This window comes from Triticum dicoccoides, chromosome 1B, assembly GCF_002162155.2.
Source record: "Triticum dicoccoides isolate Atlit2015 ecotype Zavitan chromosome 1B, WEW_v2.0, whole genome shotgun sequence".
NCBI lineage: Eukaryota > Viridiplantae > Streptophyta > Magnoliopsida > Poales > Poaceae > Triticum > Triticum dicoccoides.
This window is the reverse complement of record NC_041381.1, coordinates 643,149,993-643,171,902: the sequence shown is the minus strand read 5'-3', so window position 1 is coordinate 643,171,902 and position 21,910 is coordinate 643,149,993. Positions and strand designations below refer to the sequence as shown.

Sequence of the window (21,910 nt, the reverse complement as noted above, 5' to 3'; positions counted from 1 at the left end):
AAAACAAATTAGCAAAATCATCTCTCTAAGATTAAAAACAATGGGTTATATATGTGTTTTCACAAAATGAAAATGCATGACTTTTATAATACATTAAAGTCGTAAATTCATAATATTTTTTCAGTGTTTTTTGATACATAATTGTGTTCATCGATGTATATGTATATATTGATGGGCATATCGGGTTAGATATCGGCCGTATCAGTTGATATTTCGATCCTTCTCAGGTGATACATATGATTTATAGTGGTAGACCCTAAAACTCATATATCACCATTTATATCGATCATATATCGGCCTAGATTTAAAAGCTTGACCAGCATACTCTACTTTTTGTGTCCGTTTGCGTGCGTACAGCTGATATATACAGTCGTACGTACTAGTGATTTGTAATGTTCTTATTATTTGTCTTTGGGATGATGATCAGGCCGTGCGAATCAACTTCTTTAGAGGATTTCGGTTCTCGCTGGCGTGGTGGGCATACACGTTCCCGATGACCGGTGTGTCAATCGCGACCATAACATACGCCACGGAGGGGAACAACGTGCTCACGCGGACTCTCTCGATCGGCCTCTCGGGCGTTGCCACCGTCACGGTAGCCGGCCTGCTGGTGACCACCATGCTCCACGCCTTCGTGCTCAGGGACCTCTTCCCCAACGACGTCTCCATCGCCATCACCCAAAGGAAGCCCAAGTTCAGCAAGATGCTCGCGCACCTCCGCTCCTCCAGCTCCGATATGAAGGAGCTCGTGCTCTCCGTGTCCAAGTCGCCCAACTCTGACTCCCATGAGTCGGCCGCGGGGGATCGATCGAGGGAGACTCATCTGTCCGTCCACAAAGGCAATGCAGAGCCGTAGACGTGCCTAGCTGTGCTGTGTACATAGTTCTTCTTCTCAATCTCTTGGACTAGTAGATGGTTGTGGAAGCATGCAGCTGGGTTGCTGTGGCTGCACGTACAGTAAAGGGCATGCATGGATATATCCTTGGAGCAATTTTTGTGGTGATGAGGGTATAATGTGATTATTTGACCCACGTAGGTCGATCTGTCTGTGTATGACTCTACGGATATGTAATAAGAATAAACAAACAACATTTTGTGGACATTGCAGATTTGGTAAATTATTCATCAGTACTGGAATCTGAAACTTTGACCAGAGCCCACTTGTTTGTCAAGTGCATTTTATCACGCACTCGGACAGGTAGGAAAAGCCGGGTAGATTTAAGGGAAAAAAACTCGGCAAAGCCAAGAACATGGCAAAAAAGGAGCCGTTTGCCGGGTGCAACACTAGAACTCGGCAAATGATTGGACACGTGTCCCCGATGATCACGGTTGGCGTCATTGCAATCTTTGCCGAGTTCTTTTAACACAAATTTATCTTTTATCTTTTATTTTTTATTTTCCTATTTGCTGGATTGGGCGCTGGGCCAAAGTCTATATTATTTTCATATTTCATTTTTCTGGTTTGTATTTTGTTAGAGTTAATCGCTAGTAACAGAATTGACCCAAAATTAAGAAAAAGCTCAATTTATACCCTCATTTATCATCTTTGTGCCACAGTTCCCCTTATGACAGAATTGTCTCTCAATTTAATTTGCTTCCCAATTTTCTGTTGACTAGGCTCGGCCACTTCATCACCAACCTGTGTTCCCGACCTTGAAGGCGATCGGATTTATCACCCGCCCATGATTCGCCCCATCCGCGCCGCCTGACCGAGCTGGCCAGTCTCTTGTGCGTTCCTCTGCATGTCCCGTGAAGTTCATCCCCAACTCCAGCGTGCCACTCCACTGATCGAGCAATGGGCCGATGTCGCGTCGCCCCGTCGGGCCGTGGTGCCGTCGTCCTACGGTTCTCCTCGCGGCTGCACCGACCTGCTTGTCGTTGCCATGTCACCCTTCAGGTCGTAGCAACGTCGTGCACAGTCCCCGCCGCTGCCCTGAGGCCGTCGCTGCGGTTGCACCGACTAGAAAAAAGAATGATTCACAATAGAAAATGGTTATCTCCGACTAGAAAAAAGAATGATTCACAATAGAAAATGTAAAACAACAACATGAGGTTGGTATGGTGCTGAGCGAGAGTGCACCATGAGAGTAACACTTGTGCAAATTGGTGAAGACCAGGCAATTTGGGTTGTGGCCTTAGGTCTTGATCCAAAAGCCCACTCATTCGTATTTACAAATGCTGAAAATAATCTGGTATGGAAAGAACACAATAACAAGTAAGTTAAGTAGGAAACCAAAACCAGGTACATGTCTCGAAAGTGCACCCCGTTTTGCATAAACCACACACGAGTACATATAGTACAATCACACGAGTCAACAATATTGATCATGCATGCTCTTCCCTTCCATTAGTAGAGGATCGGTGGTGTTGTAGTTGCAAAATTGTGCGACCCATTTAAAAATCGTGTCATGTATGGTTTCACAACAGAAATAAATTTGCCGTCTGCTTCAAACAGATGGCAAAAACTTGAAAACAGACGGCAAAGAATTTCCCATCAGCTTGCTAAAGTCGGCAAAGCATAAATCGGCAAAGAGGTACATATATTCATTCATATATTCATTGAGACTTACACAAAATGCAGTGCCAGCGTTTTTTATTTGCTATACATATATTCATTCATTTGTTTGTTTGTTTTTCGATTTTTCTAATTTGCTTAATGTGCCTTTTCTCTTCTATCTTGTTTCGACCCTTTTCCTACCAGGATTACAAGAGTTTTTAGCCATCATGGCTTCTTCCGGATCCAATGAGACGAGAGGTGATGATCGCAAGTGGGATGAAGAAGTGTGGAAAATGGAGACCAATGGCAAAGATGGAACTCACAGAAACTCGGTAGTCTTCGCTGAAGAATCAGAAGCTCAAGTATCTCAACCTCCGTCAACCACGGTCACTGGAATTTCTGCCATCCCAACCTCTTGGAGAGTCAAATCATCAAGCTATCGGCTGACACCCAAATCATCAGCAAGGCTGTATAGAAACCCTTACTACAACTTAATTCACAATTTTGGAGTAGAGAACACTTCTCGTTTGGATATTCCTGGACCTTGGGATCGCCATATACCCAAGAGGGGCAATAACGAGGAGAACAACAGTTGGGGAACTACCAACAATCAAATTATGTAGGGCGTCCTTGACACCTATGTGCTGTTGCATCTAATCCAGGAGAGCTATATATTTATGTATCTCTTGAGATCTATTTTACATGCAAAGCGTGCTATTTTCTCCTTCAAAGAAATATTTTCAATGTATCTATTGGTGTGAGGCTATATGATAAAGAGATTACATTTTTTTTCTTTTACTTTTCTTTTCCTTATTATATATTCTAACACAATAATTCAGATCTTATTGATAAAAAGAATTGGTCATCTGCACAATTCATGAAGGTTAGTAGAACGAAGAGAAACAATCACATGCAAATATACTATTTCAAACATCTTTTATGATTGTGAACTCACTTTGCATATTGCAAAATTTGAACAACTTGGTTTGGCTAGACACTGAAAACGACTTAATGAATTGCATGGTTGTGTATCTTTCTAATTTATTTATCATCAATCATCCGCGTCACCAGGGACGCGTGTCCAATCATGTGCCTAGTTCTAGCCGTTTGCCTAGTGTTGCACTCGGCAAACGGATCTTTCTTCCAGAATTTCTTGGCTTTGCTGAGTTTTTTTTCCTTAGGGCCTCCTTTGGTTTGAAGGAATTTTGTAGGAATTTCATAGGATAGAATTTTTATAGGAAAAATTCCTTTAGAGCCCTTTGGTTTGTAGGTATGAAATCCTATGTCTATGGAGGAATTCTTCCTATCCTCCATATTTCATAGGAAAATAAACATTAGCCTAGACTCAATGGAAAAAAATACTATGATGTGAATCAAAGGACATCCCTTTTCCTATTCCTACTCATAGGATTTGAGATGCATGTCATCTCATTTCCTATGACTTTTCTATTTGTATGATTTTCCTACCCTATGAACCAAAGGAGGCCTAAACCTACTCGGCCTTACCCAGTTTTCCGAGTGGGCGATAAAATGCACTTTAAAAACTAGCGGGCACTGTTCAAAGTTTCAGATTCTAGTAGTGACGAATAATTTATCCAAATCTGCAAGATCCACAAAATGTTGTTTGTTTATTCCTGCTGCGGTTCCCGATCAGCGCCTTCGGGATGGTCCTGGGCGTGAGCAGTCAGGGGATCCTATGGAAGACGCTGGCGTGGGCGCCGCCGTCGGCCTTCCTCCACGTCAGCCTCCTGCTGCCCCACGTGCTCTGGTACATCTCGCTGGCGCTCATGGCCCTCGTCTCCTCCATCTACCTCCTCAAGCTCGTCTTCTACTTCGAGGCCGTCCGCCGCGAGTTCCACCACCCCATCCGCGCCAACTTCTTCTTCGCACCCTGGATCGCATGCCTCTTCCTCGTGCAGGGCGCGCCGCGCGACATGGCCAAGATCCACCCCGCCGCATGGTACGCTCTCATGGCGCCCATCTTCTGCCTCCAGCTCAAGATCTACGGCCAATGGATGTCCGGCGGCCAGCGCCGGCTCTCCAAGGTGGCTAATCCGTCCAACCACCTCTCCATCGTCGGCAACTTTGTCGGCGCGCTGCCGGGCGCCAAGATGGGCCTCCGCGAGGGCCCCGTCTTCTTCTTTGCCGTCGGGCTCACGCACTACAGTGTCCTATTCGTCACGCTCTACCAACGGCTCCCCACCAACATCACGCTCGCCAAGGAGCTCTACCCCGTCTTCTTCCTCTTCGTCGCCGCGCCTAGCGTCGCCTCCATGACTTGGGCCCAAATAAATGGCGAGTTCGACAACGGCGCACAGGTCACCTTCTTCATCGCACTCTTCCTCTACATGTCACTGGTACGTAACCAACATTAATAACGTTTTGAATATCGTACATTGGATTTGTATCGGTTTGAATTGAACATATTTTGTATGTCAGATATCAGGTGATATATCAGAAAAAATATATCTAGATATATATTCTAGTTTAGAAATATCTTTTTAACAAAAATATATAGTGTGTCAATGCTCTAGCATAACAAATTTTGATTCCTATAATAATTTATAAATTTCTGAATTAAGAAACTATCAAAAACAAATTAGCAAAATCATCTCTCTAAGATTAAAAACAATGGGTTATATATGTGTTTTCACAAAATGAAAATGCATGACTTTTATAATACATTAAAGTCGTAAATTCATAATATTTTTTCAGTGTTTTTTGATACATAATTGTGTTCATCGATGTATATGTATATATTGATGGGCATATCGGGTTAGATATCGGCCGTATCAGTTGATATTTCGATCCTTCTCAGGTGATACATATGATTTATAGTGGTAGACCCTAAAACTCATATATCACCATTTATATCGATCATATATCGGCCTAGATTTAAAAGCTTGACCAGCATACTCTACTTTTTGTGTCCGTTTGCGTGCGTACAGCTGATATATACAGTCGTACGTACTAGTGATTTGTAATGTTCTTATTATTTGTCTTTGGGATGATGATCAGGCCGTGCGAATCAACTTCTTTAGAGGATTTCGGTTCTCGCTGGCGTGGTGGGCATACACGTTCCCGATGACCGGTGTGTCAATCGCGACCATAACATACGCCACGGAGGTGAACAACGTGCTCACGCGGACTCTCTCGATCGGCCTCTCGGGCGTTGCCACCGTCACGGTAGCCGGCCTGCTGGTGACCACCATGCTCCACGCCTTCGTGCTCAGGGACCTCTTCCCCAACGACGTCTCCATCGCCATCACCCAAAGGAAGCCCAAGTTCAGCAAGATGCTCGCGCACCTCCGCTCCTCCAGCTCCGATATGAAGGAGCTCGTGCTCTCCGTGTCCAAGTCGCCTAACTCTGACTCCCATGAGTCGGCCGCGGGGGATCGATCGAGGGAGACTCATCTGTCCGTCCACAAAGGCAATGCAGAGCCGTAGACGTGCCTAGCTGTGCTGTGTACATAGTTCTTCTTCTCAATCTCTTGGACTAGTAGATGGTTGTGGAAGCATGCAGCTGGGTTGCTGTGGCTGCACGTACAGTAAAGGGCATGCATGGATATATCCTTGGAGCAATTTTTGTGGTGATGAGGGTATAATGTGATTATTTGACCCACGTAGGTCGATCTGTCTGTGTATGACTCTACGGATATGTAATAAGAATAAACAAACAACATTTTGTGGACATTGCAGATTTGGTAAATTATTCATCAGTACTGGAATCTGAAACTTTGACCAGAGCCCACTTGTTTGTCAAGTGCATTTTATCACGCACTCGGACAGGTAGGAAAAGCCGGGTAGATTTAAGGGAAAAAAACTCGGCAAAGCCAAGAACATGGCAAAAAAAGAGCCGTTTGCCGAGTGCAACACTAGAACTCGGCAAATGATTGGACACGTGTCCCCGATGATCACGGTTGGCGTCATTGCAATCTTTGCCGAGTTCTTTTAACACAAATTTATCTTTTATCTTTTATTTTTTATTTTCCTATTTGCTGGATTGGGCGCTGGGCCAAAGTCTATATTATTTTCATATTTCATATTTCTGGTTTGTATTTTGTTAGAGTTAATCACTAGTAACAGAATTGACCCAAAATTAAGAAAAAGCTCAATTTATACCCTCATTTATCATCTTTGTGCCACAGTTCCCCTTATGACAGAATTGACTCTCAATTTAATTTGCTTCCCAATTTTCTGTTGACTAGGCTCGGCCACTTCATCACCAACCTGTGTTCCCGAGCTTGAAGGCGATCGGATTTATCACCCGCCCATGATTCGCCCCATCCGCGCCGCCTGACCGAGCTGGCCAGTCTCTTGTGCGTTCCTCTGCCTGTCCCGTGAAGATCATCCCCAACTCCAGCGTGCCACTCCACTGATCGAGCAATGGGCCGATGTCGCGTCGCCCCGTCGGGCCGTGGTGCCGTCGTTCTACGGTTCTCCTCGCGGCTGCACCGACCTGCTTGTCGTTGCCATGTCACCCTTCAGGTCGTAGCAACATCGTGCGCGGTCCCCGCCGCTGCCCTGAGGCCGTCGCTGCGGTTGCACCGACTAGAAAAAAGAATGATTCACAATAGAAAATGGTTATCTCCGACTAGAAAAAAGAATGATTCACAATACAAAATGTAAAACAACAACATGAGGTTGGTATGGTGCTGAGCGAGAGTGCACCATGAGAGTAACACTTGTGCAAATTGGTGAAGACCAGGCAATTTGGGTTGTGGCCTTAGGTCTTGATCCAAAAGCCCACTCATTCGTATTTACATATGCTGAAAATAATCTGGTATGGAAAGAACACAATAACAAGTAAGTTAAGTAGGAAACCAAAACCAGGTACATGTCTCGAAAGTGCACCCCGTTTTGCATAAACCACACACGAGTACATATAGTACAATCACACGAGTCAACAATATTGATCATGCATGCTCTTCCCTTCCATTAGTAGAGGATCGGTGGTGTTGTAGTTGCAAAATTGTGCGACCCATTTAAAAATCGTGTCATGTATGGTTTCACAACAGAAATAAATTTGCCGTCTACTTCAAACAGATGGCAAAGACTTGAAAACAGACGGCAAAGAATTTCCCATCAGCTTGCTAAAGTCGGCAAAGCATAAATCGGCAAAGAGGTACTCCCTCCGTTCCGAAATAGATGACCCAACTTTGTACTAACGTTAGCATAAAGTTGGATTATCTATTTTGAAACGGAAGGAGTAGTTTGCTGTCAGCTTTTTATTAGGTAGACGACAAAGTCTTTGTCGTCAGCCAAACCTCTTTACCGTCTCTGATTACTCCACTGACGACAAAGAAAAGCATCTTCACGGAATGCCCATTTAACGACAGCTCTTTGCCTACTGCTTTTTTTGGCAGAAGACGACAAAGACAATGATAAATATAAAAAACACAGATGATGACGTGTGTGCTAAGCGGTCAACTTGCGCTGCCGGCGTCCGATGTGGTCAACGCATGCGACGGCCAGCACCAAGGCTCCGCCGCTGCTGCTGCTCCATGGCCCTTGGAGCTCTGTTGCCGATGCTGCTTGCCCTTGAAGCTCCGCCGCGTGCACCCGGCGACCAGCAACCTTTGGAGCTCCACCACCGCTGATGCTTATTGCCAACCACGGTTGCGTGCTCAACTCCGTGCCACGGGGAGGCCCGTGCTGCCGCCTCCCTTCTTAGCCTCGCGCCTTGGGGAGGCCTCCCACGCACCGTGCTCGGTGACTAGCTGCTCCAGTCGAAGCTCGGGCCTCCATGGGGTCCTGGCGCAGGCACTACTAGTCATCCTCCTGATTCATGGGTTGCTAGTCTAGTCGACCACCCACTCCGATTGTTGTTCTCAACTACAAACAACTACTTGTCCTAGTTCAGGCTGAATACTACAATTGTTGCTATTCTATGGTTTCAGTCAGGCTGACAAACTATATGCAGATTGGCACATGCTTCTGCAAAATAGCAGAAGACATCACAGCTCACGCCTGCTCGCTGCAATACCTACCATGATTAATTATTGTTGTTTATGAAGGCTTGAATACAGTCAACTGGAACAACCATTCACACTCACACAAGGCAGGAATACAGTCAACTGAATTCAGTGACCAGGTTGTCCGTCCGGGCGTTTGAGGCGGGTTTGAAGCGTCTGGCACAAACTTGCCCACAGAGAGCATCAATTGTTGCAACGTTTTTTTGGCATCTTAAAGCATCTCTAACTGAATTCTCAAAAATGCTTAACCCTTCAAAGGATTTCATTTTGATGAGTTAAGTCGTTGCTAACCAAGCCCTCAAATGGTTGACTTCAGAGCCTCAAAAGTTTCCCAATTAGCATAAATTTGAGTGCCTCCAAGTTTTTGCTGAAGATTCTCGTTTCTCCTCTGCTGCCCGTGACATCTCCTCTTCCCGCCTCCGCCACTGCAGCCACCAAACGCCCCAATTGCACCGGGAATATGGAACCGCCGACCCCTCCTACCGGCGTAGATGAACGCAGCAAGGAAATGGCCCGGGATGAAGACCATCATGCTCTCCGTCGCGTCATCCACAAAATTGGCCGCGGCGTCTACAAAAGACAACCGCCCGCCCTTCGGTTGCTCCAGCCAACGACAAGCGAATGAAGAAGCCAGCATCGATGGCAAGGCCCTCGACGAGGCGACAACAAAGAAGAGAAATAAGCCATCAACTTTGAGGTCCTCTGCATGGCATGTGGTGCCGATGCCTTCTCCTCCATCTCCGGTCACCCCCTCACCTCCTCCGTCACCACCTACGGCCACTATGGCTGACGAAGATGATCACGCCCACTAAGTGTTCATGGATCCAAGCACAATGGATGACACGGTGCGACAAAATTGGCAACTCAGTCATGGTGAGATTTTGACCTAATAGATGTTCAGCAGGCGTGGTAGTGACGGTGATGATGGAGGCGACAGCAGTGGTGCTGCTGGTGGTGATGGTAAGCACGGGAGTGCTTGCTTTGTTGCACTATAAACTTGACAAATCTGTGGTGTTTTTTTCATGAACTTTATCGATTTAGTCACTTTTGGATGAAGTATACACATGTTTACGTTTGAATTGTTGGACTGGATGAACTATATGTATGTGTGTACTTGAAACGCTGCATATGGCGCATTTCAATCATTCAAATTATTGATGAAATATTGCGCAATTGTTTCAAATGTATGTTCCAAAGGATGAACAAATTCTCTATAAAATTTATAATGAGCTAAATATAAGGGTTCGGTTAGCTTCGACCAATTTATTAACTCTTCATATTTGAGCAGTTAATGTTTGAAAAGAATGTTTAGTGAGTTATAGGATATGGCTCGGTTACAGACACTTGGCCATCGAGTATTGATGGCAAAATGAGCCAACTACAATTGGGGCAAGTATATTATACCGATGTGGTTGTCTCGATACAGACACGCGTCACTAACTAATTTTTTGCAAGTTCCACCTGTAAATTTTTTTGAACCATGCTATTTCATCTCCTATTCCGTTCTCTTCCTCTTCCTCGAGTGGCAGATGCGTTGTCATTGGCTGCAACACTTGATATGGGTAACAATGAGAGTGTTGTCACGAGAGTCAGACGGTCACTCGGTCAGTGCATGTTGAGCGACACCAGGTCAGCTGTCTGTGTCCATGTCGTATTGCAAATTGATGAACAAAATTGCTTCCGTCTGCCAAGTTCGTGTACCACGGGCTTCTTTTACTCTTAATTAAAAACAATTTATATGGATAAAATCAGTACTATTTGTACAGGGATGGATAAAATCAGTATGGTTCTGAAGGCAAGCTCGTGTTCATTTCCGAAAAAATCTTGTTACACAAGATGGTTTATCCTGAACGCATAATGGCCTTAGAGCATCTCTAGCATTAGCCTATAAAACAGGACCGCTAAACGGTCTTTTGTGGCCCCAATTCTCATGCCAAAATAAAATGCCTTCGGCTCCAACAACAACCTCTATTTCTCGCCTCATTTCTTTTTTTTCTTCATCATTTTCAAATGTACTCTATGTTTATTCATAATTTAACACAAAAATAAATCAAATATATTAGGATGCAGCAGCAGCCAACGCATACTTTAACGTAGCCACCTCCTCCCCTCCTAAGAAAAGCCTAGGTTTTCTCTGCCTTCCGTCGGCGCCGCCATCGGTCCACGTCGTCTCCGGTGGTCTTAGGGCCATGGCGACGCGGTGGATCCTGGCCCTTGCAGACGGGAGGGTTCTATTTTTAGACGTTCCTTCGAGTTTTGTTAGGTTCCGTGTCCTGCTTTGCAAGACGAGACGAAGGCGGCTCCCGGAAGATGGAATAAGATTCTTCCCGTCTAGCCCATATCTCGGTGGTGTGTCTAGTATCGTCGGTGGGTGTGTGGATGCGTGTCTCCGGCAGATTTGTCCTTGGTGGATTCGCTCGGATCTGGTGGTGCTTTCCGCGGCGCCTGGGTGTCGCCACGTCCATCATGTAATCAAGAGTCGTCAATCTTTTTCTTCCGTTGCAATGCGCGGGTATATTTGCTAGTACAAGCAAATTATAGAGCTAGCTATACCTGTCCACAAAATACGTCTATGCCTCCATCCACATACTACATGGAGAAATACACTCAATATCCGCCGCGCCATTCACAACACTAGAGTGAACGCTGTCACTATGCTTTCAGAATTCCTTTGCCCTAGTACTCAAGCCTCTAGGTTCAGGGGTGCTCGCTTTTTTTACGAACTTTGACAAACATTGCATGCCAATGCACTAGTAAAACTGAACGAAAATGACTCTTTGTACAACGTTGGGGCCGGCATTCAACCATACAAGCAAACGGGCTCTCCGAACAGACAGCATGATCACGATGGTCGATGGACCATAAGAAAATGAGAGCATAAGTTGCCATCACGAAGAGCGACTTCTGATTAAATAACGCCCAAGTATTCACCGTTCTCATTTCTCATGGACCAACACACAGGCTACATCCAGGACATGAAGCAAGCGGGCAGATCAAACCATTTCCCCAAAGATCCTTGTAATTTACACCGTGATGTTACAATCTAAAGTTCTGAACCACTGTGTGCAGTTCACCGCAGTTTGTGGCTACAACTCGCAGCTAGCGAGCGCCAACGCCTCACTTGCCGGGGACAAAGTTTGTGGCAAACGCCCATGCGTTGTTGTTGACAGGGTCGGAGAGGTGGTCAGCGAGGTTCTCGAGTGGGCCCTTGCCCGTGACGATGGCCTGCACAAAGAAGCCAAACATAGAGAACATGGCGAGGCGGCCATTCTTGACTTCCTTCACCTTGAGCTCCGCGAATGCCTCGGGGTCATCGGCCAGGCCCAGTGGGTCGAAGCTGCCGCCGGGGTAGAGTGGGTCGACTACCTCACCAAGTGGGCCGCCAGCAACGCGGTACCCCTCAACGGCGCCCATGAGCACGACTTGGCATGCCCAGATAGCAAGGATGCTCTGTGCATGCACGAGGCTGGGATTGCCGAGGTAGTCAAGGCCACCCTCGCTGAAGATCTGAGAACCAGCCTTGAACCATACGGCCTCGCCGAACTTGACGCCGTTGCGTGCAAGAAGCTCGGGGAAGACGCATCCCAGCGCACCGAGCATAGCCCACCGGCAGTGGATCACCTCGAGCTCCCGGTTCTTGGCAAAGGTCTCGGGGTCAGCTGAGAGCCCGGCGGTGTCCCACCCGTAGTCGCCGGGGAACTCGCCGGTCAAGTAGCTCGGGGGCTCTCCGGAAAGCGGGCCGAGGTAGAGCACACGGTCGGCACCGTACCACGGGCTGCCTGATGAAACCTGCTTGGCCTTTGCAGCGGTCTTGCGCATAGTGACACGGGCCTCACCAAAGAGGGCTGATGAAGCCACGTTCTTCACCGACTTGCCGGCGAAGGTCGAGGAGACGGACATGGTGGTAGTCGCCATTGCGCTGCTAAGGCAGGAGGTGTACTGTATGTTCTCAAAAGATTGAAAACTGAAGAGCGAGTGTGGAGAACTGGAGATGGTTTGAGAAGAGTAGAGGAAGGAGCTATTTAAGGAACTGGAGGGATTGAGCTCTGGTCTGTGTGTGTGTGTACCGACAAGATAGATATATAGACATGAAAAAAATCTTGACCTTCGATGCTATTGGTGCAACAGAGATCTCGTCATCCCTCAGGACGTGGCAACTTGAGACCCAGAGAAAGGAGATATGTTGTGGCTAGGCCTAGGATCTTGTTGGAGAATGGAGACGCGTGATTGGATGATGGATCACATGTCGATGCTCACATCATCAGCTCACGGTCTGCATGCAACGAGACAGTAAGGGCGCGTTTAGTTACATGCATTGTTTTTGCCACTTTACATACTTGTCCTAACTGGACCGGCTGAGCATATGCAGGCAAAAAACCGATATCTGCATCTTGATTGGTTGCCTGTATTGCATCAAGGCCCAGATGGCTGCAAATTGTTTGCTTGCCTGTGTTTGTGCTTTAAGCGTGAGCAGATGCAAAGCACAACTGTTTGGTTGTGTGCAAGTACTTAATCTGTCCACCCCTTTCAAATGTGGTGGAGTTACCACCCGTTTGACAACACACAACACACACAACAGCACAATAACAACAAGAACAAGCAAAGAACATGCAGATCATAAGCTACTAGGCATAAGTTTAAAACAATAGGGCATCCCATGCCCCTGCTGGACCCAGGGTGCTGCTCCCTGGGCAAAATATGGACATGTTGACAGCAAAAGAGACGACCGGGCTTCAGTTCAAACCTACACTACTTAAGTTTAGAGTACTACGCATGGTTCAAAGTACTACACATGGTTCAGACTAGACAGACGAACTAGAGGGCCTGAGTGATGTCGCTGGCGCAGCTGTGCCTCCTGCACCGGACGGTGTAGATGTTGGAGTTGTTGGCATTGTAGATCTGAACCTTGAGCCCCGGGTTGGAGAGCTTGAAGACGACAAGGCACCGGGGACGATCTTGTGGCGGCCGCAGAAGTACTCCCTGCCGCGCCCCAACACCATGTGCCCCTTGTACATCTGCACCTGCACCCAAACTAGCACCACTTGTTGGCGGAGAGGCTGACAACGCGAGGAGGGCCGCTGACCAGCCATTTCTTCATCACCGGCCTGAACTTACACAGGATGATGAGCATGGCGATGTCCTCCTGGTCAGTGATTTGTGCGTAGAACCTCATAGGTTCCCGTGCACCCTCTTCGCGCCCCGTCCTCGGCCTCCTACCAGCGCCCAGCGACATCCTCATGAACTCCACCCTGCCAGGGAGCACCACCCTCTTCAGCCGTTGGTGGGGATGAGGTCCTCCGCCCCCTCTGCGCCAGCGACGACCTGCGCACCACCGCTAGCTCTGTCCCACTCTGTCTTCATTATCTTGTCAGCAAGATGGCCATCAATTAGCAACACATATGACACATGATCAAAGCTAACAAGTAGAACATGATGTATGCTCACTGAACACGGCTTACAATGATCACTACTACGTACTAACACGTTATCAGTGCTACTCTGATCAGTGGTTACAGTTATCAGTGGTTACAGTTATCAGTGCTAACACTGATCAGATGAAGCCACCGCCTCACATGTCCTACATGCACGTACTACTTTTGGCATTCAGGTATGTCCTACTTGCATGCCACATGCACTCATGTACCCTAGCAACAAGAGCAACATAACAACAGCAGCAACAAGAGCAACATAACAACAGCAACAACAAGAGTAGCATGAACAACATCAGTAAGAACTAACAATAGTAGCATATACACTAGTAGTAGCATCAAAACACACAATGTGGCACTACAAACTAACATTTTGGCAGTACAAAGTAACAATGTGGCACTAAAACAATGCAAGCTACCACTACATTATGAACAATCTAGGCATATGGGATGAACAAAGTAAGCATGCACTCTTGTTCAACCCCAAAACAGTGGATTATCATCGAATCCGATCGAATCCAGTCGAATCGGATCAAATCGGGTCAAATGTACGGGCCACAATCTAATCTAGCATACTATGAACTACCCATAAGAACCCTAACTAAGAAGCAGAGGGGGATTTGAGAGCATGCAATGGGGATTGGCGGTGTATGTCGGTGTCAAAACCGGCGGATCTCGGGTAGGGGGTCCCGAACTGTGCGTCTGAGGCTAATGGTAACAGGAGGCGGGGGACACGATGTTTACCCAGGTTCGGGCCCTCTCTATGGAGGTAATACCCTACTTCCTGCTTGATTGATCTTGATGAATATGAGTATTACAAGAGTTGATCTACCACGAGATCGTAATGGCTAAACCCTAGAAGTCTAGCCTATATGATTATGACTGTGATTGCCTCTACAAACTAAACCCTCTGGTTTATATAGACACCGGAGGGGGCTAGGGTTGTACAAAGACGGTTACAGAGAAAGGAATCTACATATCCGAATCGCCAAGCTTGCTTTCCACGCCAAGGAGAGTCCCATCCGGACACAGGAGGAAGTCTTCTATCTTGTATCTTCATAGCACAACAGTCCGGCCCATGTTAATAGTCCGGTCGTCCGAGGACCCCTTAGTCAGGACTCCCTCAGTAGCCCCTGAACTAGGCTTCAACGATAAGGTGTCTGGCGTGCAGATTGACTTCGGCATTGCAAGGTGGGTTACTTCTCTGAATACTCCAAAATAATCTTTGAACACAAAAAACGTGTCCGGCTCTGCAAGACAAATCCCACGCTCAACCGCAGAGAGTATAATATTTCACGAGTCCAATCCACTGACAACTTTTCATATTCATGACATCACGTCACCGCCCGGTCATTATTCGAACCGTTGTTTTAGCCTGCCGCTTCATATTTCGAGATGCGGTTTCATTGGCACGTCTTGTCAAAGCAGAGATCGTGTCCCCTTATTGCGAGATTCTCATCAATATGGGTGTGGATAACCCAACCGTTCTGTTGGCATGATTCCATGGGAATAGGCATGTTTTAAGGCCTAGGAGGGGCGTTTGATATTCATCGCCTTTTTAAAGGGGGCCAAGACTCGTCCTTTTTTCCTTTATGCCAAGCCTTCCCTCAACCTCTCCCACCTTGAGTTCCAACACCCAAGGTTCAAGATAATCGCTTCGCGCGTCCAAGTCATGTCCGGACCCAGCCCTCAAGGTCGGTGGGTGGCTTCCTCCGTCACAGAGGAGGATATCGCGAAGCTCTGGGAGGCAAGATACCTGACCGCGAAAATCCTCCACAGGCTTCCTGCTCAAGGGCAGGTTATTCCTACCCCCAGATCCGGCGAGGGGGTCATATTCATCTCCCACTTCCTCCGAGGGCTAGGGTTCTCTCTTCATCCCTTCGTTCGAGGGCTCATGTTTTATTACGGGCTAGATTTTCACGATATAGCTCCGGACTCCTTTCTTCACGTCTCGGCGTTCATTATCATATGCGAGGCATTCCTCCGTATTCCCCCACACTTCGGCTTATGGCTCAAGACCTTTAGTGTGAAGCCAAAGTAGTCGACAAGAAACAGGCAGAGTGTGGTGGTGCTGCGGTGAGCAAGCTCGCCAAGACTACTTGGCCAAAGGGCTCCTTCACAGAAACTTCCAACCTGTGGTAGCGGGAGTGGTTCTACATCACCAAACCCCGTGGTACCAGGTGGGCAGCTACACCTGCGTTCCGATCCGGCCCTCCATTAAAGCTTGCATCATGGATTAATAAGGGGCTGGACTGGGGATCCATCGATGAAGTGCAGACACTGTAAAGCCGCATTCAGAGCCTCATTGAAAAGGACACCGGTCTCATCAACGTAATCCAAGTAATGCTGGTCCGACGGGTCCTACCGTGCCAGCGACGGCCTCTCCGCATGTGGGAGTTTAATTCAGAAGGACCGCGAACCCTTCAGCACTTCTCCGGCACAACGCTCAGACAAATGTGGAAATCATTCTTTGGGACGCAAAAACAGTGGCCTTGAGTGCAACCATACGGATACCTCGGTAAGTACTCGACTTCCGAACACAGTTTAGTCAAATTTCTCATAACAATATACTGAGAAAATCATACTCGGCCAGGGCTGGATAAAGAAGGCAGAGAGAATTAGGTGTTTGGCCCCTCTTCCTGAAGACTCGGCTGATCCAGTATTAACAAGGATGCTGGCTCCGGCACCCTACCAAGTGCCGGCGAGGGAAGACAAGGAGGAGGGAGAGGAGGCCCAAGGTGGCCTTCATTCTAGAGGCACATCAGGCACCTTGTCCGGGGAGATTAGAACTCCCACTTCCGAAGATGGAAGGGAAGGGAAAACTGACATCCCTTCTCATGGGAAGAAGAGGACCGCCTCCTAAGACTTGAAGATAGAAGCTTCTAAGCGGGGGAAGATATCCCTATCAGGGGGTTCTTGTTCGGGAGGTGACGTTGACACATAGTCTCTTCATAAAGATAGGCCCTTAGTTGAATCGTAAGTGAACAATGGTGTTTTAAACATATCCCATTCTTTCCTGGCTGTGAGGGTAGTGCTACCTCTTAAGCATGCGTTGGTTTTCCCTTGAAGAGGAAAGAGTGATGCAGCAAAGTAGCATAAGTATTTCCCTCAGTTTTTGAGAATCAAGGTATCAATCCAGTAGGAGGCTACACGCAAATCCCTCGTAGCTGCACAAACAAATAAGAACCTTGCAACCAACGCAATAAAGGGGTTGTCAATCCCTTCACGGCCACTTGCAAAAGTGAGATCTGATAGAGATAATAAAATAAATATTTTTGGTATTTTTATGATATAGATTGGAAAGTAAAGATTGCAAAATAAAATAGATAGAAAACTTATATGATGGAAAATAGACCCGGGGGCCATAGGTTTCACTAGTGGCTTCTCTCAAGATAGCATAAGTATTACGGTGGGTGAACAAGTTATGGTCGAGCAATTGATAGAAAAGTGCATAGTTATGAGAATATTTAGGCATGATCATGTATATAGGCATCACGTCCGCGACAAGTAGATCGAAACGATTCTGCATCTACTACTATTACTCCACACATCGACCGTTATCCAGCATGCATCTAGATTATTAAGTTCATAAGAACAGAGTAACGCATTAGGCAAGATGACATGATGTAGAGGGATAAACTCAAGCAATATGATATAAACCCCATCTTTTTATCCTCGATGGCAACAATACAATACATGCCTTGCTGCCCCTGCTGTCAGTAGGAAAGGACACCGCAAGATTGAACCCAAAGCTAAGCACTTATCCATTGCAAGAAAGATCAATCTAGTAGGCCAAACCAGACTGATAATTCAAAGAGACTTGCAAAGATAACAAATCATACATAAAAGAATTCAGAGGAGATTCAAATATTGTTCATAGATAATCTTAATCATAAACCCATAATTCATTGGATCTCGACAAACACACCGAAAAAAGAATTACATCGAATAGATCTCCAAGAAGATCGAGGCGGACTTTGTATTGAGATCCAAAGAGAGAGAGAGAAGAAGCCATCTAGCTAATAACTATGGACCCGAAGGTCTGAGATAAACTACTCACACTTCATCGGAGAGGCTACGGTGTTGATGTAGAAGCCCTCCGTGATCGATTCCCCCTCTGGCGGAGCGCCGAAAAAGGCCCCAAGATGGGATCTCACGGGTACGGAAGGTTGCGGCGGTGGAAATAGGGTTTCGTGGTGCTCTCGGATGTTTTCAGGGTATATGAGTATATATAGGCGAAAGAAGTCGATTGGGGGAGCCACGAGGGGCCCACGAATGTGGATGGCGCGCCTACCCCCCTGGGCGCGCCTTCCTACCTCGTGGTCGCCTCGTTGCTTACTTGACATCCACTCCAAGTCTTCTGGATTGCGTTTGTTCCAAAAACGACTCTCCCGAAGGTTTCATTCCGTTTGGAGTCCGTTCGATATTCCTTTTATGCGAAACACTGAAATAGGCAAAAAAAACAGCAATTTGAACTGGGCCTTTGGTTAATAGGTTGGTCCCAAAAATAATATAAAAGTGTATAATAAAGCCCATTAAACATCCAAAACAGATAATATAATAGCATGGAACAATCAAAAATTATAGATACATTGGAGACGTATCAGGTAGCAATTAAAATATATGTTTGCAGTCCAACATACAACCTTCCTCAATAGTCCTCCTCCTCGGGGGATCTTCTTCCAGAGATGATGGAGAGCGAGACGCCTCCACAGATATCCCCGGCCGATAGGGTAGATGACGCTGAGGTGTCGTCCCGAAGGATCTCTCCCGATCAACAAGCAGTGCGAGGGACAGTGAAGACCGGGCCCGAAGGCAACACTTCGGCCGTCCAGGATCCAGGGTGTGCGTGTTGGGGAACGTAGCAGAAATTCAAAATTTTCCTACGCGTCACCAAGATCTATCTATGGAGAAACCAGCTACGAGTAGAAGGAAGTGCATCTACATACCCTTGTAGATCGCTAAGCGGAAGCGTTCAAGTGAACGGGGTTGATGGAGTCGTACTCGTCGTGATTCAAATCACCGATGATCAAGTGCCGAACGCACGGCACCTCCACGTTCAACACACGTACAGCCCGGTGACGTCTCCCACGCCTTGATCCAGCAAGGAGAGAGGGAGAGGTTGAGGAAGACTCCGTCCAGCAGCAGCACAACGGCGTGGTGGTGATGGAGGAGCGTGGCAATCCCGCAGGGCTTCGCCAAGCACCATGGGAGAAGAGGAGGAGGGAGAGGGGCAGGGCTGCACCAACAAGAGATCAAATCATATGTTATGGGCAGCCCCTAGGCCTCATATATATAGGGGAAGGGGAGGGCTGCGCCCCCTTTAGGGTTTCCCACCCCCTAGGGGCGGCAGCCAGCCTCCAGATGGCATCTGGTGCGGCGGCCAAGAGGAGGGGGAGGAGTCCATCCTCCCCAAGGCACCTCGGAGGTGCCTTCCCCCTCGAGGACTCTTCCCTCTAGGGTTCCCTAGGCGCATGGGCCTCTTGGGGCTGGTGCCCTTGGCCCATGTAGGCCAAGGCGCACCCCCTACAGCCCATGTGGCCCCCCGGGGCAGGTGGCCCCACCCGGTGGGCCCCCGGGACCCTTCCGGTGGTCCCGGTACAATACCGATGACCCCAAAACTTGTCCCGATGGCCGAAACAGGACTTCCTATATATAAATCTTTACCTCCGGACCATTCCGGAACTCCTCGTGACGTCCGGGATCTCATCCGGGACTCCGAACAACATTCGGTAACCACATACAAGCTTCCTTTATAACCCTAGCGTCATCGAACCTTAAGTGTGTAGACCCTACGGGTTCGGGAGACATGCAGACATGACCGAGACGTTCTCCGGTCAATAACCAACAGCGGGATCTGGATACCCATGTTGGCTCCCACATGTTCCACGATGATCTCATCGGATGAACCACGATGTCAAGGACTTAATCGATCCCGTATACAATTCCCTTTGTCTAGCGGTATTTTACTTGCCCGAGATTCGATCGTCGGTATACCGATACCTTGTTCAATCTCGTTACCGGCAAGTCACTTTACTCGTTCCGTAACACATCATCCCGTGATCAACTCCTTGGTCACATTGCGCATATGATGATGTCCTACCGAGTGGGCCCAGAGATACCTCTCCGTTTACACGGAGTGACAAATCCCAGTCTCGATCCGCATAAAACAATAGATACTTTCGGAGATACCTGTAGTGTACCTTTATAGTCACCCAGTTATGTTGTGACGTTTGATACACCCAAGGCACTCCTACGGTATCCAGGAGTTACACGATCTCATGGTCAAAGGAAGAGATACTTGACATTGGCAAAGCTCTAGCAAACGAACTACACGATCTTTGTGCTAAGCTTAGGATTGGGTCTTGTCCATCACATCATTCTCCTAATGATGTGATCCCGTTATCAACGACATCCAATGTCCATAGCCAGGAAACCATGACTATCTGTTGATCACAACGAGCTAGTCAACTAGAGGCTCACTAGGGACATATTGTGGTCTATGTATTCACACGTGTATTACGATTTCCGGATAATACAGTTATAGCATGAATAAAAGACAATTATCATGAACAAGGAAATATAATAATAATACTTTTATTATTGCCTCTAGGGCATATTTCCAACAGTGCGGCCCCTATAGGGACCAACAATAAAGGCCCCGGACTATCGATTTCAGAGGGACTGCGCAATCTTCTCCAGATCCGGGGGCGCCGGATACCTTGATGGACGCATTGCGTCATGCATCCGTCTCAAAGGATCATCGTACTTTGATGGGTACGGTGGTTGAGAGGGTTTGGTCCATGAAAAGCGGATTGAATGAAGCCTTCACGAGCCTGCTAAGAGGCTTCGAGGTACGTAATGTGATATTTTTAATTCTGTTATAAACGCAAAATGCGCCTGTGTATAGATAGTAGCCCCTGAGACTCTGGTTGGCGTCCAAAGGGAGGCGATCAGAGGATCAAGAAATATATACCCAGGAAATGATTTGACTAATTGAAACACAGGCTGTTACATTCGTGGCGACTGCCCAAGCTACAGAGATTGAACATCTGAAGTAGAAAGTTGATGTGGCAGATTATGACATCACGCTTATGAACAGGCAGCTCGATGAGGCGCAAGGTATGTCTTCGAGGTAGTCAATATATGCAAGTATTATGATATGAGCATGACGCTGAGAAATTGTATACTGAAATATGCATAACTGCAGATAGTGCCACCGCAGTTGAGACCCTTCAGGCTGAGCTTGCCCAGGCCATAGAGCAGGCCAGGATGAGCAATGCGGCTGCCGAAATGGCAGCTATCGAATTAAAGGCCGAACAGGCTGCTCGGTGCCAGTGCGAGGAGAGAATATCTACTATGGCGCTTGAGCTAAAGGATGCTGCTAGCCGATGTGATTTTCTCAAGAGAGATAACAAAACCAAAACGGCTGATCTTGACAAGGCCTTACAAGAGGCGCGGGAAGCACGGTCCGAGGCTCGGGAGGAGATCTGACAAGCTGGGGAGATCGCGGCTAGTAAGCCCTTCTTATTCCAAACTAAATTTGGCAATCCGAAGTATGCCCCGCTTAATTAGATGTGGAGTTCACCAGACGCATTATTAGACTAGCCGAAGAGTGTCTCCCATGCGACGCAGTTTTTCCAAGCGCAAGAAGGACATGCGACGGAAAGGCTTTTCTAGTTGCAATTCAGCATGCCAAAGCGTCCATTGTTGCTGAACGAACAAATGGCCCTGTGGGCTGAGCTCCACAAGCTATCCGGATCTACGATGAAGGACATCATAGTCCGGCTATGGCCAACTGAGCCAATTCTGAATAGTTATTTTGGTTTGGTGTGGTGACTTGTTGATGCGGTGCCATGTATCGACGCTGTGAAGCGGTCAACGTGCATAGAAGGTGCACGGATGGCCTTTGCCCACGTCAAGACATATTGGACAAAGATGAAGGCCACATATATTGCAGTGAAAAGTCCACCCGAGGGCAAGGACCATTACCTGCCAGAGCATTATTT

General features: G+C 47.3%; 2 protein-coding genes across 2 annotated transcripts; one reads left to right on the top strand and one right to left on the bottom strand.

Moving 5' to 3' along the window:
* Positions 1-4,134: 4,134 nt before the first annotated feature.
* Positions 4,135-5,944, top strand: LOC119310837 (S-type anion channel SLAH3-like). The gene is made up of 2 exons (XM_037586463.1): positions 4,135-4,854; positions 5,516-5,944. The coding sequence occupies exons 1-2, from the start codon at positions 4,162-4,164 to the stop codon at positions 5,942-5,944; spliced, it is 1,122 nt and encodes a 373-aa protein (XP_037442360.1). The 5' UTR covers positions 4,135-4,161.
* A 5,436-nt stretch (positions 5,945-11,380) lies between these two features.
* LOC119349326 (chlorophyll a-b binding protein of LHCII type 1-like) lies at positions 11,381-12,518 on the bottom strand. The gene has a single exon (XM_037617336.1). The coding sequence runs from the start codon at positions 12,385-12,387 to the stop codon at positions 11,590-11,592; it is 798 nt and encodes a 265-aa protein (XP_037473233.1). The 5' UTR covers positions 12,388-12,518; the 3' UTR covers positions 11,381-11,589.
* Between the last annotated feature and the right edge of the window lie 9,392 nt (positions 12,519-21,910).

Coding starts and splice junctions, on each gene's coding strand:
- LOC119310837 (XM_037586463.1), top strand. CDS start 4,162: ATGGTCCTGGGCGTGAGCAGTCAGGGGATCCTATGGAAGACGCTGGCG. Junction 4,855..5,515: donor TCTTCCTCTACATGTCACTG/GTACGTAACCAA, acceptor GATGATGATCAG/GCCGTGCGAATCAACTTCTT.
- LOC119349326 (XM_037617336.1), bottom strand. CDS start 12,387: ATGGCGACTACCACCATGTCCGTCTCCTCGACCTTCGCCGGCAAGTCG.